Source organism: Chiloscyllium plagiosum, chromosome 43, assembly GCF_004010195.1.
Source record: "Chiloscyllium plagiosum isolate BGI_BamShark_2017 chromosome 43, ASM401019v2, whole genome shotgun sequence".
In the NCBI taxonomy this organism is placed as follows: Eukaryota; Metazoa; Chordata; class Chondrichthyes; order Orectolobiformes; family Hemiscylliidae; genus Chiloscyllium; species Chiloscyllium plagiosum.
Window position 1 is genome coordinate 12,159,719 of NC_057752.1, and position 17,839 is coordinate 12,177,557.

The 17,839-nt window shown below is 43.9% G+C and overlaps 1 protein-coding gene across 4 annotated transcripts in view; it reads right to left on the reverse strand.

Moving 5' to 3' along the window:
- LOC122543385 (vitamin D3 receptor B-like) overlaps positions 1–17,839 on the reverse strand; it is a 310,459-nt gene that overhangs the window by 130,686 nt on the left and 161,934 nt on the right. For 3 of the 4 annotated variants that reach the window (XM_043682065.1, XM_043682066.1, XM_043682067.1), the window contains one exon: positions 16,217–16,382. In XM_043682065.1, the coding sequence (XP_043538000.1) occupies positions 16,217–16,382 (166 nt within the window). Of the gene's footprint in view, positions 1–11,218; positions 11,817–16,216; positions 16,383–17,839 lie in introns of those variants that run through there. The other variant, XM_043682064.1, reaches the window with a different exon arrangement.

Genomic DNA, 17,839 nt, shown 5'->3' on the forward strand with positions numbered 1-17,839 from the left:
TATATCTTTCCCCTCTCACCCTAAACCTATGCCCTCTAGTTCTGGACTCCCTGACTCCAGGGAAAAGGCTTTGTCTATTTATCCATCCATGCCCCTCATAATTTTGTAAACCTCTATAAGATCACCCCTCAGCCTCCGACGCTCCAGGGAAATCAGCCCCAGCCTGTTTAGCCTCTCCCTGTAGCTCAGATCCTCCAATCCCTGATCAGGTCCTGGGGATTTATCTACTTTTAACCGTTTTAAGACGTCCAGCACTTCCTCCTTTGTAATCTGGACATTTTGCAAGATGTCACCATCTATTTCCCTACAGTCTATATCTTCCATATCCTTTTCCACAGTAAATACTGATGCAAAATACTCATTTAGTATCTCCCCCATTTTCTGCGGCTCCACACAAAGGTCACCTTGCTGATCTTTGAGGGGCTTTATTCTCTCCCTAGTTACCCTTTTGTCCTTAATATATTTGTAAAAACCCTTTGGATTCTCCTTAATTCTATTGGCCAAAGCTATCTCATGTCCCCTTTTTGCCCTCCTGATTTCCCTCTTAAGTATACTCCTATTTCCTTTATACTCTTCTAAGGATTCATTCGATCTCTCCTGTCTATACCTGACAAACGCTTCCCTCTTTTTCTTAACCAAACCCTCAATTTCTTTAGTCATCCAGCATTCCCTGTACCTACCCTTTCACCCTGACAGGATTATACTTTCTCTGGATTCTTGTTATCTCATTTCTGAAGGCTTCCCAATTTCCTGTGAACATCTGCCCCCAATCAGCTTTCGAAAGTTCTTGCCTAATACCATCAAAATTGGCCTTTCTCCAATTTAGAACTTCAACTTTTAGATCTGGCCTATCCTTTTCCATCACTATTTAAAATCTAACAGAATTATGGTCGCTGGCCCCAAAGTGCTCCCCCGTTGATACCTCAGTTACCTGCCCTGCCTTATTTCCCAAGAGTAGGTCAGGTTTTGCACCTTCTCTAGTAGGTACACAGACTGAATCAGAAAATTGTCTTGTTTGTACTTAACAAATTCCTCTCCGTCTGTACCCTTAACACTATGTCAGCCTTAGTCTATGTTTGAAAAGTTAAAATCCCCTACCATAACCACCCAATTATTCTTACAGATAGCTGAGATCTCCTTACAAGTTTGTTTCTCAATTTCCCTCTGACTATTAGGGGGTCTATTATACAATCGCAATAAGCTTATCATCTCTTTCTTATTTCTCAGTCCCACCCAAATAACTTCCCTGGATGTATTTCTGGGAATATCCTCCCTCAGCACAGCTGTAATGCTATCCCTTATCAAAAATGCCACCCACTCCCCCCCCCACCTCTCTTGCCTCCCTTTCTATCCTTCATGTAGCATTTGTATCCTGGAACATTAAGCTGCCAGTCCTGCCCATCCCTGAGCCATGTTTCTGTAATTGCTATGATATCCCAGTCCCATGTTCTTAACCATGCCCTGAGTTCACCTGCCTTCCCTGTTAGCCCCCTTGCATTGAAATAAATGCAGTTTAATTTATCAGTCCTACCTTGTCCCTGCCTGCCCTGACTGTTTGACTCACTTCTGTTCTCAGCTGTACCGGTCTCAGATCGATCTCTTTCCTCAGTTTCTCCCTGGGTCCCACCGCCCCCCCACCTTACTAGTCTAAATCCTCCCAATCAGCTCGAGCAAACCTCCCTGCCAGTATATTAGTCCCCTTCCAATTTAGGTGCAATCTATCCTTCTTGCACAGGTCACTTGTACCCCAAAAGAGATTCTAATGATCCAAATATGTGAATCCTTCTCCCATACACCAGCTCCTCAGCCATGCATTCATCTGCTCTATCCTCCTATTCCTACCCTCACTAGCTCGTAGCGCTGGGAGTAATCCAGATATTACTACCCTTGAGGACCTCCTTTTTAAATTTCTGCCTAACTCTCTATAATCTCCCTTCAGAATCTCAACCTTTTCCCTTCCAGTGTCGTTGGTTCCAATGTGGACAATGACCTCCTGCTGGCCCCTCTCCCCCGTGAGAATATTCTGCACCCTCTCTAAGACATCCTTGATACTGGCACCAGGGAAACAAGACACCATTCTGCTTTTTCTCTGCTGGCCACAGAAACGTCTGTTTGTACCTCGGACTACAGAATCCCCTTACACAATTGAACTCTTGGAACCCCTCGTTGCATTAGAGCCAGTCTTAATACCAGAAACTTAGCTGCTTGTGCTACGTTCCCCTGAGAATCCATCACCCCCTACATTTTCCAAAACAGCATACCTGTTTGAAATGGGTATATCCACAAAAGACCCCTGTACTAGCTGCCTACCTCTCTTACCTTTCCTGGAGTTAACCCATCTATGTGACTGTATCTGAGACTTTCCCCCCTTCCTATAACTGCCATCCATCACATACTGTTGCTGTTGCAAATTCCTCATTGCTTCTATCTGTCTCTCCAACCGATCCACTCGATCTGATAAGATTCGCAGCCAACAGCATTTATGGCAGATATAATCCGCAGTAACCCTTAAACTCTCTTTAAACTCCCACATCTGACAAGAAGTACAGATCACTCTATTAAAGGCCATTTTTGCTCCTTCACAAATTACAGACCCAGAAATTAACACCGTCTTATTCCTCTACAAACACTGCCCCAGGTTAAATTAATAGTTATGGCTTATATTTTAAGTTTAATCAAGAGACATACCTCCAAAAACATCTAATCAAGAAAGAACCCACTCTACTCACTACTGTAGATTCTCTGTGTACCACACGTAAAACAACAATTAACTTATCTGATTCTGTGTTGTGAACTTCGCCCAAACCGGTTCCTCCAAGATTAGTTGTGAAATTCACTGTTTGTTAATTTTCCCAGATGTACTCCGATGTCCAACGATACATGAATTCAAAAACAGCAAAGGCAGTAACTGTGCAGGTTCTCTCTCTCTCTCTCTCTCCTGCACTGACCTCACCATGAGCTTCCTTTGTCTGCTCTTCTCCCTTTTAAAGCTGCTGTTGTTTTGACTTTTTTTTCCCAATGTTCCAAAACAATGCAATAGCTTATAAAAATCACACAACACCAGGTTATAGTCCAACAGGTTTAATTGGAAGCACACTAGCTTTTGGAGCGATGCGCCTTCATCAGGTGATAGTGGATAATTTCAGTTACATCACACTGTAAATATTTGCTATAAATTCCGTGTGTTAGGATCGAGCCCTCCACTATCACCTGATGACGGAGCGTCGCTCCGAAAGCTAGTGTGCTTCCAATTAAACCTGTTGGACTATAACCTGGTGGTGTGTGATTTTTAACTTTGTACACCCCAGTGCAACACCGGCATCTCCAAAAGCATATAAAAGAGTAATTGCTGCTCCTGGAATTTGAGGAAATCACCTCCAGCACCTAAAATACCTCAAAAAAGGAGCAGCTGTTACAGCCAGAAATTTTTCCCGTCCTCCATCTTGGATTACCCAGAATCTTCTCCTTTCTTTGTGCCATCTGTAAACAATGCAACCATACTCTTAATTCCTTCATCCAGATCATTAATATGTAACGTGAATAGTTGTGGCCCTGATGCTAATCCCCTGTGGAACTCCACTAGCCACTGGCTCCATCCTGAAAACGATCCCTTTATGCCCACTCTCTGCCTTCCATCAGTCAGCCAATCCTCTATCCACGCTAGTACCTTACCCCTCACACCAGGGGCTCCTGTCTTATTTAGCAGCCTCCTGTACAGAAACGTGTCAAAGGCCTTCTGGAAATCAAAACAGGTCACGTCCATTGGATCCCTTTTGTCTAACCTGCTCATTACCTCCTCAAAGAATTCCATCAGATCTGTCAGGCGTGACCACCCCTTGATGAAGCCATGCTGACTCAGCCCTATTTTACAATGTAGTTCATGTACTCCGCAAAAAAAAGCAAGAAAAAGAAAAAAAAAGAACAGAAGCGTAAGCGCGGCTCTGTGACGCAATTGAAAGCGCACTGGACTTCAATATCATTCCTCAGGCTGCTTTTCAAAAGTTGTGAATTCACATCCCACCAGATTTTCAGTTAAATTTTTCTTAAAAACTTTCTTCCCTGTTTTGGGTTGCTGTTCAGTCCCACGCTCCTGATTTTTGGGTACCTGGTATGGAGGGGGGAGGGCAAGTCTGAAGACCTCCTCGTGGGTCTGTTCCTGGGCCTGGCCAAACTGGCCATCAACAGGTCCAGGCAGCGGGCCGTGGAGGGGGTCGTTAGGGCTGACTGCCTGTTCCTCTTCCGCGGGTATGTCAGAGACCGGGTGTTTCTGGAGAAGGAGCACGCGGTGTCCACCAACACCCTTAAGCTGTTCAGGGAGAGGTGGGCACCGCAGGGAGTGGAGTGCTTTATTTCCCCCTCCAACTCTATTTTAATCCCTGCCGTCCCTTTCACTGTTTGATCACGCAGCACTGCCTTTGATGTAAAGGGCATTGCTTGTCACTGGCCACCCGGGTATCTCTTTTTTTCATGGTGGTGGAAATTGAATAAAGATTTGTACACCTTGTGTCTTTCGCTGTGTCTGACACCTGCACACACACAACATGGGTGCTGGGGAAAAATAAGCATTACTGCAGTTAGGCAGTAATGTGGACAAAAAAAAATTTTAAAAATAAGCTAGAGTGTCAGACATTCTGTTAAAAAAAAGAATAGATGCGCGAGTCAGGAACTTGCTGGAAGGTACTAAATTGGAGAGAAAGCAGATTACATCAGTGTTAGGCAGGAGCTAGAGGGTAGGAGAAAGTGAGGTCTGCAGATGCTGGAGATCAGAGTCGAGAGTGTGTTGCTGGAAAAGCACAGCAGGTCAGGCAGCATCAGGAGCTAGAGGGTGCTAATTGGGAGGAGCTGTTACTGGGTAAGTCCACATTTGACATGTGGGAGTTGTTTAAAGACCTGCTAATCAAAGTTCAGGACTGGCATGTTCCAGTAGGAGCAAGGACAAGGATAGCAAGGTAAGGGACCCTTGGATAACAAGGGAGGCTGTGAATTTAGTCAAAGGGAAAGAAGTATATGCAAAATTTAGGAAGCTAAAATCGGACAGGGCCCATGAGGAATATCGAGAAAGTAGGAAAGAACTCAAGCAGGGAATCAGGAGAGCAAGAAGGGGCCATGAAATGACCTTGGCAAGTAGGGTTAAAGAGAATCCCAAGGCATTCTGTACATATATTAAAAACAAGAGGATAACTCCGGAGAAGGTAGGACCACTCAAGAATAAAGGAGGGAACTTGTGCCTGGAGGCAGAGGATGTGGCTGAGATTTAAAATGAGTACTTTGCATCGGTACTCACCAGGAGAAGGATGTGGGGGTTAGTGAGATTAGTGTGGAGCATGTGAATATGCTAGGGCATTTTGAGATCAAGGAAGATGTGGTGTTGTATCTCTTGAAGAGTATTAACATGGATAAGTTTCCAGGGCCCAATGGTATCTACACCAGGTTAGTGAGAGAGGCAAGAGAGGAGATTGCTGGGGTCTTGACCAAGATCTTTGTACCCTTGCTAGCCACTGGAGAGGTGGACTGGCAAGTTGCTAATGTTGTTCCTCTGTTCAAGAAGGGAAATGGAGATAATCCAGGAAACTATAGACGAGTAAGTCTCACATCGATGGCTGGGAAGCCATTAGAGACAATTCTTAGGGATAGGATTTACGCGCATTTGGAAAAGTATAGCTGAATTAGGGACAGTCAGCATGGCTTTGTGCAGTGCAGGTCATGCCTTACTAACTTGATTACATTTTTCAAGGAGGAGATGAAGATGATGGATGAGGGTAGAGCAGTGAATTTTAGTAAAGCTTTCAACAAGGTCATTCATGGTAGGCTCATCCCGAAGATTAAGACGCATGGGATCCATGGTGACTTGGCCACGTGGATTCAGAATTGGCTTGCCTACAGAAGGTAGAGGGTAGTGGTGGAAGGGTGCTTTTCTGGCTGGAGGTCCATGACTTACTTGAAAGTGGAGTCTCAGGTAGACAGGATAGTGAAGAAGGTGTTTGGTATGCTTTCCTTTATTGGTCAGAGTATTGAGTATAGGAGTTGGGAAGTCATGTTGTGGCTGTACAAGATATTGGTTAGGCCACTTTTGCAATTTTAGTCTCCCTCCTAGAAGAAGGATGTTGTGAAATTTGAAAGGGTTCAGTAAATATTTACAAGGATGTTGCCAGGGTTGGAGGATTTGAGCTATAGGGGGAGGCTGAACAGGCTGGGGCTCTTTTCCCTGGAGCGTCAGACTGAAGGGTGACCTTATAGAGGGATTTATTTTGCAAAGAGGTTTATAAAATTATGAGGGGCATGGATAGGGTAAATAGACAAGGTCTTTTCCCTGGGGTGGGAGTCCAGAACTAGAGGGCATAGGTTTAAGGTGAGAGGGGAAGAAAAGGGACATATGGGGCAACTTTTTCACACAAAGGGTGATGCATATATGGAATAAGCTGCCAGAGGAAGTGGTGGAGACTGGTACAATGACATCATTTAAAAGGCATCTGGATGGGCAGATGAATAGGAAGGGGTCAGAGGGATATGGGCCGGGTGCTGGCAAATGGGACTAGATTAATTTAGGATACCTAGTCAGCACGGACGAGTTGGAGTGAAAGATCTGTTTCCATGCTGTACGTCTCTTTGACTCTAGTGGTGTTCTGCAGGGATCTGTATTGGGACCTCTCCTGTTTGTGCTGTATACCTAAATGACTTGGATGAAATTGGAGTTGTGGATAGTGTAGAAGGTTGTCAAAGGATACAATGGATCAGTTGCAAATATGGGTGGGGAAATGGCAGATGGAGTTGAATCCGGGTAAAGTGTGAGGTGCTGCACTTTGGGAGATCAAATATTAAGGAAAAGTATACAGTTAATGGCAGTACACTGAACAGCATTGATGTACAGAAGGATCAAGTCCATAGCTCCCTGACAATGGCCACACAAGTAGATAGGGTGGTAAAGGAGGCATATGGCGTGCTTACCTTTATTGGTCGGGGAATTAAGTACAAGAGTCAGGATGCCATGTTGCAGCTTTGTAAAGCTTTGGTTAGACCACGCTTAGAGTATTGCATTCACTCCAGTTGCCACATTACAGGAAGGATGTGGAAGCTTGAGGGAGGGTGCAGAAGAGGTCTACCAGGATGCTGCCTGGATTAAAGGGTATGAGCTATTAGCAGAGGCTAGAGGAGACTTAGGGGAAAGAAGTCTATAAAATTATGAGATGCATAGATAGGGTTGATGGTGATAATCTCTTTCCCAGAGTTGAAATATCAATTGGAGGCATGCAGTTAAGGTGAGTGGGGGAAAGTTCCAAGGAGGGGCACCATTTTCTACACAGTAGGAGTGTGGAATGCACTGCCAGGGGTGGTGGCTGAGGCAGATACGATAGGTGCTTTTAAGCAACTTTTAGATAAGCACATGAATAAGCAAGGAACAGAGGGTTATGGACCAAGGGCAGGCAGAAGGGATTAGTTTAATTTGGCATCATGTTCAGCACAACATCGTGGGCCGAAGGACCTGTTCCTATGCTGTACAGTTCTATGCTCTAAGTACCTCAGGGTTAAATACCATCCGCCATTGGTCTACCCATCTGACCAACCTATCTGTATCTTCCTACAACTTAACCATCTTCTTCACTGTTAATCACTACCAATCTTGATTTGGTCTGCAAATTTGCTTAGTATTCCCCCCAGATTTCCATCCAAATCATTTATATGCATAACAAACAATCAGGGTCCCGGTACTGATCCTTGAGGTACACCGCTGGATACTAGCCTCTAGTCACTCAACTTGTACCACTGCCCTTTGTGTCCTATTTCTAAGCCAGTTTCCGATTCATCTCACCTAGTTTCCCAGAATTCCATGTGCTTTAACTTTCTCAATCAGTCTCCCATGTGGGACCTTGTCAAAGGCTTTGCTAAAATCCATATAAACTACTTCAACTTAAATCCCTCATCCACACACTTAATCACATTTTCAAAAAAATTCTAACAAATTTGTTAGGCATGACCTCCCTCTGACAAAAACATGCTGACTTCCCTAATAAACCCGTGCCTTTCCAAGTGGGCATTAATTCACTCCTTCAGAATTTTCTCCAATAGTTTCCCTACCACTGACGTGAGACTCACCAGTCTGTTATTTCCTGGTTCATCTCTACCACCTTTCTGAAAAAGTGGAACAACTTTAGCCATCCTCCAGTTCTGTGGCACATCCCCCATGGCCAGAGAGGGATTAAAAATTTGTGTCAGAGCCCCTGCAATTTTCTGTCTTGTGTCCCACAGCAGTCTGCGATGCAATTCATCCGCGCCAGAGGAATTGTGTGTTTTTCAGTCCAACAGAGCCTCTAATACCTCCCCATTTCCTTTGTCAAACTGTACAAGTTCCTCACAGTCCCTTTTCCTGAATTCCGTTCCTATGTTCTCCTTTTCCAGCGTGAAGACCAAAGAGAAGTATTTATTCAACACCCTTACAAGATCCTGTGGCTTCATACACAGGTTGGTCTCTTGGTCCCTAATGGGCCCTATTCTTTCCCTATTCTTCCCCTTAATGTATTTATAAAATCTCTTAGGATTCTCCATGATCCTGTTTGCAAGTCCTTTCTCATGCCCCCTTTTTGCTCTTCTAATTGCCTTAAGGTCCCTCCTGCATTTTCTGTATTCCTCTAGGGCCGCAGCTGAATTGTTCCCTTTGGCCTTGCTAAAAGTCCTCTTCTTCGTCTTATTTATCTGACTCTTAACTGTCCTAGTAATCCAGGGTTCTCTGAACCTATTGTCCCTACATTTAATTCTAAAGGGTACATATTGGACCTGTACTCTCCCCAGCTCTTTTTTGAATGCCCCCCCCCATGCGCTGCTGTAGATTCCACCTCCACTGGAGGTGCTGACTTTCAGATGTGACATTGATAAACAGAAAAGGCCTTAGTTTAACAATATAATAGCAAAGCATTCCATGGAATAGTCACAAATGGATTCATATCTGAAAATATCCACACAGCAAGCTCCTGATCTTAAGGCAGTTAGGAGGGGCTAGATGCTTCTCTATTTCACTGAGTCATTCGTCATTGTTTTCACATGTCTAGCTGGAGGCTGGTAATGGTGCCAGTGGCAGGGCAGACCACTTATTCACCTTTCCAACAAAGAAAAATTGTGTGGGCCTATACAGGGAGACGCTTCTAACAAGCAAGGACAATGCAAATAAATCATATTTGCTGCTGTTAACATGGAAGTATTATTTTATGAAAGACCACAAATAGACAAGACAGGGTGCAAGAGAGAAAACGTTAAATAAAAATGGGGTTAGAATAGGTAGGTGCTTGTTTTTGACCAGCACAGACTTGATGGAGCAAAGGACCGTTTTCTGTGCTGTAGACCTTTATGCCTCTTGTCACAGTAACAGATGAGAGAGAGAGCAAAAGCTTGCAGGGGAGGGTAAGCATACATGAAGAAAAGGAATAATGGAAGTGGGTGGGGATGCGATGGCGACAGAGAACATAGACATAGAATATAGAACATAGAACAGTACAGCACAGAACAGGCCCTTCAGCCCACAATGTTGTGCCGACCGTTGATCCTCATGTATTCACCCTCAAATTTCTGTGACCATATGCATGTCCAGTAGTCTCTTAAATATCCCCAATGACCTTGCTTCCACAACTGCTGCTGGCAACACATTCCATGCTCTCACAACTCTCTGTGTAAAGAACCCGCCTCTGACATCCCCTCTATACTTTCCTCCAACCAGCTTAAAACTATGACCCCTCGTGTTAGCCATTTCTGCCCTGGGAAATAGTCTCTGGCTATCGACTCTTTCTATGCCTCTCATTAACTTGTATACCTCAATTAGGTCCCCTCTCCTCCTCCTTTTCTCCAATGAAAAAAGTCCGAGAAGGGCATACCTGTACGCAACAGAGTGAAGGCAAGATAAAGGGAGGATGATAGACAGTGAGAGGAAAGCAGAAAAGCGAAATTAATGATGTTAAGCATACAAGTAAGACATTTTCATTTAAAAGATGGCAGTAATTATTGGTTCCGTTGACCCTCAAATCTAGTCTCGGATGCATTACACTTTTAAGCATCCAATATCCTCCAAAGGCAAGAGAGAATTGCCACACGAAAAGTTCAACTGAATGGGTTAGAATGTAAGATACCCAAATCAGTAAGAGGTGAAGAGACTTAGCAGCCTGGATCTTCGCCAGTATTTAATGTGTTGTACTTACTAACCAGTAAACATTTTGCAATTTGATAATTATTGAATGAGTAATTGCTGTAACACTTCCCCAGTCTTCTAGGAAATTGAATGCCATCCAGAAAAGAAGTCAGAGTTAAAGTAGTGCCATAAATAATTTGCCGTGCACAAGTGCAAGTCTTTCATTGAACATCCTTGAATTTAAGCCAACTGCTGTTACAATATACTCTGTGACAGTCTCAAATTGCACTATCATGGAATCCCTACAGTGCAGAAAGAGGCTATTCAGCTCATCAAGTCCACACCGACCCTCCAAGCAGCATTTCACCCAGACCCACCATCCCACCCTATCCCCATAACCCTGCATTTACCATGGCTCATTCATCTAGCCTGCACACCCCGGGACACAATGGGGCAATTTCGCATGGTGCATCCACCTAGCCTCCTTGGATTGTGTTAACAAACTGGTACTCCCAGCAGAAACCCACACAGACAGGCGAAGAACGTGCAAACTCCACACAGTCACCCCAGGCTGGAATCAAACCTGTGTCACTGGTGCTGTGAGGCAGCAGTGCTAATCCTTGTGCCACTGTAAACGTTATTTTTTGCAGAAATCTGCAGAATAAGTGCGGTTGGCAAAGTAAATATGACAAGCCTCAGGCTAGTTTACTGGTTCTTGCTGGAGAAGACAAAAATTGCCTTCAGTATAAAATGTAGTGAAGATTTATGGAAATTTCTGCAGAACTCAGACTTGCAGTAACCTGTTACCCTATGCTCCCAGTCATGAAGAATTGAAGAATTAGTTTATGCATGACTAGGAGAAGTTAACAGACTTAATCTGTGGAGATGCAGGGAACACACACTAGTTCTCTGCAAATTGGATAAGTGAATCTAATGTTGAATAATTGTCAAAAAATCTAATTTTCTTTCTTACTGATTTGCATATATCAGTGTTGAGCTACACTCCAGCAGTGCTGTATAATATTGGTAGCAACATATTAGTCAGTACAAAGCATTAAAGCAGTAGACTTCATAATCATAGCTGTGATTCTCAAACGGTAAAATTCTGACCTTGGGACCGACGAGCATAAGTTTGGTGTTCCGCAAAGAAGATGTAATGAGTCAATAGGGAAGGTTGCTATTGTGAATTCCCTCAGCTGGAACAGGCAAGCAAGGTCCAAAACAGAGAAAGTTGTCTGTTGATCTCGCATCTGATAATGGTACCTGGCATGGTGGCACCAAGAAGCAAAGATAGAATAATAAAGAGTTTTTACAACATGAAATAAGGCCTTTCCACCCATTGTGTCCATGCCATTGATCAAACATCCAACCATTCTAATCCCATTTTATAGCACTTGTATGCTTTAACGTTCCAAGTGTTCATCTAAATAGTTCTTAAATGTCTTTAGAATTCCTGACTCTACTACCCTTTCAGACAATGCATTCCAGATACCCACAATCCTATGGAAGCAAAACGGTTTCCTCAAATCCCCTCTAAATCTCTTACTCATGACCTGAAAACTGTGTTCCCTGGATCTTGACCCCTCAAGTTAGAGAAAACATTTCTCCTTGTCTATGTTTCTCAGAACAACTCCGATCTCTCCTGAGTCTTCTCTGTTCTAAAGAAAACAACTCCAACCTACCTAGTCTCTCTTCATAGCTGAATCACTCCAGCTCAGACAGCACCCTGGGGGATCTCTTCTGCACCCTCTCAAATGCAATCACATTTTTCTATAGCTTGGCAACCAGAACTGCACACAGCCCTCCAGCTGTGGCTATACAGCTGCATCATCACCTCCTTGCTCTTGTACTCAATGCCTTCGAGGATCTATGGACACGCACACCAAGGTCCTTCTGATCCCCTGTACTTCCTAGGATCCTACCATTCAATATGCACTCTCTTGCTTTGTTAGTCCTCCCAAAATGCACCACTTTACACTTTTTATGATTAAATTCCATTTGACACTACGCAGCCCATCTGAGCAGCCCATCTATATTGTCCTGTAGTCTAAGGCTTTCCTCCTTGCTATTTACCACACCACCAATTTAGGGGTCATCTGTGATCTAACTGATTATACCTCGTACATTCATGTGTAGATCATTAATGTACATAACAAACAGCAACAAGCCCAACACCAGACCCTGTGGTATGCCAATGGACATAGTCTTCCAGTCCAAAAAACACCGACTGAGCACCACCCTCTGCTTCCTGCCATTCAGCCAATTTGGATCCAGTTTGACAAATTTCATTTCAAACTTCAAGACACAGTTAAGCAGCTAAAATGGAACATAAGGGCCACTTGCTGATCTCTCTTGAATGCTTGATCCAATGCAGCTCAGCTAAGACATCCAAAACTGAATTGGACTGAATACAGATTAAGCAGTGAGTGGAGAATATGGTTAGAAAATGACAATGAAATGAAACTTTTCTTCCTTTGTTCAAACTTAAATTCTTGCAAATGCAATCTTCAATGAGAACTGACATTACCAATCTTGAATTAAATTGTGGCAATGGTAACGACTCCCTCACTGCATTCGAATTTACTTCTCCGGAACCATTTTTTGGTAAATACGGTACTTCAACATAGTTTAAAATCTCATTTTGATTCGTTCTTCATGACAGTAGATGACTACCACTTACTCAGTAACATAGGTGTTGGGTGTCTTGAAAAATATTAAGGCTGCTAAATCCTCAGGATCTGGTGGGATCTATCCCAGGATACTGAAAGAGGCAAGGAAGGAGATTGCTGAGGCCTTGACAGAGACCTTTATATTTTCTTTAGCCACAGGCGAGGTTCCAGAAGACTCGAGAATGGCCAATGTTATTCCTTTATTTAAGAAGGGCAATAGGGATAATCCAGGATTTGATTTGATTTGCTATATTGCACTCTCATGTACCTAAGTACTGTGAAAAGCTTTGTTTGTGAGCAGTACAGGCTGATTTCAGGGTGCATGGACAGAATGAGGAACACAGGTTACACTGCACAGGTGCGCGAAGCAAGATCAACCGTTTCTTATGGTCCTGGGCACAGTAGTTGCTACACTAGGCCATTATGCATCCAGACAGTCTGCTTTCTGTGGTGCATCTGTGTTGGTGAGGGACCTTGTGGACACGCTGAATTTCCTGAGCTGCCTGAGTAAGAAGAGGCGTTGTTGTGTCTTCTTGACCATCGCATGTACATGGAAAGTCCAGGACAGACTGTCAGTTATTGCCACTCTGAGGAACTTGACACGCTCAACCCTCTCAACCTCTACTCTGTTGATGTGTTCTCCTCCTTCCTTCCTGAAGTCAATGCTCAGTTCTTTAGTTTGGCCGACATTGAGAGAGAGGTTGTTCTGATTGCACCATGTCACCAAGCCCTCTATCTCCTTCCTGTATTCTGACTCCCTGTTGTTTGATATCCATCCTACCATGGTGCTGTCATCAACAAACTTGTAGATGGCATTCATTCCGAATTTAGTTATGCAGTCGTGGGTGTCCAGGGAGTACAGTAGGAGGCTGAGATCGCATCCTTGGGGGCCTCCAGTGCTGACTGTTATTGTGCAGGAAGTGCTGTTGTCTATCCTCACTGATTGCAGTCTGTGGGTCGGGAAGCTGAGGATCCAAGTGCAGAGGGTGGAGCTGACACCGAGGTCTCAGAGTTTTGGGATCAGTCTGGAGGGGATCATGGTGTTGAAGGCAGTGCTGCAGTCAATGAGCAGGAGTCTGATGTAGGTGCCCTTGTTGTCCAGATGTTCCAGGCAGGAGTGCAGGGCCAGGGAAATGGAGTCCCCTATAGACTTGTTACATGGGTAGGCAAATTGCAGGGCATCAAAGCAGGCTAGGAGACTCGAGGCGATGTGGGCCATGATCAGCCTCTCGAAGCACTTCATGGTTATGGAGGTCAGAGCCACAGGGCAGCAGTCATTAAGGCACATTGCATGTGCTTTCTTAGGTACTGGGATGATGGTGGTCTTCTTGAAGCAGGTGGGGACTGTGGCTTGAAGGAGGGAGAGGTTGAAGACATCAGTGAATACCTCTGCCAGCTGGTCTGCACAGGATCTAAGTGCATGGCCAGAAACACTGTTTGGGCCCGTCGCTTTCCTCGGGTTTCCTCTCAGGAAGACTGAGCTGATGTCTGCAGCAGTGACGGAGGGAACAGGTACGTCTGGGGCTGTTAGGGCAGGTGACAGCACGCCACTGGCATTCTGCTTTGACCTAGCATAGCAAGTATTGAGTGCATCAGTGTCTTTGTCCACTATGTTGCTCTGCTTCATTTTGTATCCCACAGGCGGCAGAGGTCTATACGGTTGGTTTGGACCTCTAACTTGATCCGGTACTGCCTCTTGGCATCTCTAATGGCTTTACAAAAGTAATAAATGGATTTTCTGTATAGGTCTGGGTCGTCCACATTGCATGCCTCATCTTCAGTAGGCAGTGGATTTCCCAGTTCATCCAAGGTTTACAGTTGAAGAACAACGGATTGACTTCTTTGGTCCTCCATGCAGCCCTCTACGCATTTGCTAATGAAGTTTGTGACGGTGGTGGCGTACCTGTCTAGGTTTTAAGCTGCGTACTCGAATATGGTCCAGTCCACCAATTCCAAGCAGTCCCAGAGCCACTCTTCTGCTGGCCCAGATCAGCATTGCATTACTTTCTGCGAAGGATCCTCCCATTTCAGCTTCTGCTTGGAAGCTGGAAGGAGGAACACAGCATTGTGATCTGATTTTCCAAAGTGTGGATGGTTTAGGGAGCACTGGAAGTTATAAGCCAGTGAGTCTTATGTCAGCGGTAGGGAAATTATTGGAGAAAATCCTTCAGGACAGTGTTTGCTCACATTTAGAGAAGAATGGACTTATTAAGGATGGTCCGCATGGCTTTATGTGGGAGAGGTCCTAGTTCACAAATGTGGTTGAGTTTTTTGAGGAAGTGACAAAGATGATTGACAAGGGTAGGGCAGTGGATGTAATCGACATGGAATTCACTAAAGCATTTGACAGAGTCCCTCAATGTAGGTTGGCCCAGAAGATTAAGTCACACAGGATCCATGAAGAGTTGGTAAGTTGGATAAAATTGCTTGGTCATAGAAGACACAATAGTTGTGGAGGGGATGTGACTAGTGGCATTTGTAATACATATAAATGATTTGGATGAAAATTCTAGGTGGTCTGATTAGTAATTTTGCAGACAATGTAAAAATTGGTAGAGTTGTCGACAATGAGGAAGATCGTTAAAGGATACAACAGGATATAGATCAGTTGGAAAATTGGGCAGAGGATGGCAGATGGAGTTTAATCTGGACAAATGTGTTTTGGAAGGTCAAATACAAGAAGAAAGTATACAGGAAATGGCAGGACCCTTAGGAGCATTGATATACAGAGGGATCTTGGGGTGCAAGTCCATAGCTCCCCTGAAAGTGTCAGCACAAGTGGATGAGGTGGTAAAGAAGGCGTACAGCCTGCTTGCCCTCGTTGGTTGGAGCACTGAGTATAAAAGTTGACAAGTCATGCTGCAGCTGTATACAACATTAGTTCGGCCACATTTGGAGGACTGTACACAGTTCTGGTCGCCACACTATACGTGGAGGCTTTGGAGAAGGTGCAAACGAGGTTTACCAGGATGTTGCGTGGATTGGTGTGTATTAGCTAGAAGGAGAGGTTGGACGGACTTGGATTGTTTTCACCAGAGGCTATGGGGCGACTTGATAGAAGTATATAAAATTATTGAGGGCATGAATAGGGTGGAAATTTAGAGTCTTTTCCCAGGATGGAAATGTCAAATACTAGGGGGTAAAGGTTTAAGATGGGAAGGGGACAGTTAAAGAGATGTGTGAGGCAAGATTTTTTTACACAGAGTGCAGTAGGTACCTGGAATGCACTGCCAGTGGAAATGGTAGAAGCAGATACAAGTGCAATGTTTAAGAGGCATTCAGACAGACACAAGAGCAGGCAGGGAATAAAGGGATGCAGACCATGTGGAGGCAGATGGGATTAGTTTAGACTGGTATCATGGTCGGCGCAAACACTGTGGGTCAAAGGCCCTGTTTCTGTGCTATACTACACTATGTTTTAAGTTCTAAAGTATCTTACCTGAAGAAGCCTTTACAGCCTTCACAGGTCATGGCATTGAAATGGAAACCAGTCGCTTTGTCCCCACAAACGCCACAGATCCGTGGGCAATTTCTATCAAATTCATCATCTTCAGGCTGATACGCGGACGAGCTCACTGCCATCTGATCCATTTCTGCACTTGATACTGCAAAAAAGAAGATACAAGAATGTATTTTAATGTTTTACACTAAAATTATGAATTATCAATAAAATGTAGTTCTAAGTCAGAGTATCTTTAATAATAAAGTGCACTGCACTTGGGGCACTGTCCTGTGTCTTGCTGGTAGCTGCTAAAATACAGCTCCCTTTATAGGAATAATCCAGAGATGATTTAGGAAAGATCTTCACTACACTTAGCATGACCATTCTGATGGCTGGAAAATTCTGAGGCTTCTTTGCAGGGCCAATTCGAGTTGGAAACCATACTGTCCCAAATAGAATAAGTATTCAGTTACAGATATTCTGATTAGCCTGTCAGAGATATTCCAACATCCCTCTGGAGCAGGTGGAATTTGAATCTATGCGTTCGAATTCAGAGGGGATTACTGTATCAGAACATTCTCAGAATCACTGAATTATTACAATGCTGAAGACCATTCAGCCCTCTGTATTATGTGGACTGACTGAATGAGCATCACAGTGCCATTCTGCTGCCTTCTTCTATAGACCTGTACCTTTTTTGTTCAATTGTCTAACGCCCTTTGAATACGTAGATGTAATCTCCACACTCTCAAGAAGTGCATTCCAGAACTTAACCTCTTGATGTGTGATACAATTTTTTTTTCATATCATTGTTGTTTCTTTTATGAACTACTTTAAATCTATGCTCTCTGGTTCTTGACCCTATTTACTTTGCCCAAACGTCTCATGCTTTTGAACACTTCAATCGGATCTCCACAGCCTTCTCTTCAAGGAGCATAATCCCAACTTCATTTTTTATTCATTTGCAGAATATGGGTTTCATCGGACCAGCATTCATTTACCAGCTCTGGTTGCCTGCTGAGGGAGGGAATTCCAGGATTTTGACTCAGCTTCACTGAGGAAATGGAAATATATTTGCAAGGCACAATCATGACTGGCTTGGAGGGGAAAGTGCAGGTGGTGGTGTTTCCACGATTCTGCTTCCCTTGTCTTTCAGATGGTAGTGGTAATGCGTTTGAAAGGTGCTGTCTTTGGAAATTTCTGTAATTCTTCATGATGAAATTCCGTATTCCTGGAACCATTCTCTTAAATCTCATTTGAACTCTCTCTAATGCCCCACATCAAGCCTAAAGCGTGGTGCTCAGAACTGGATGCAAATTGCCAGCTGAGGCTGAACTAGTGCCTTCCATAAGTTCAGCGTAATCTCTTTGTCTTGTAGTCAATGTATCTACCAATAAAGCCTCAGACACTGCATGGTTAATTAACTGCTCTCTCAACCTGTCCTGCTACTTCTAATGACTTTTGCATATATACACCCAGGTCTCTATGTTCTTACACCTTTTTTTACAGTAGTACCTTTTATATTATATTGTCTCTCCTTGTACTCTCAACCAAAATGTGTCATCACCCTAAACCTCCCCCCAATCCCTCAATTATCTGGCAATACCTAATTTTGGGAGC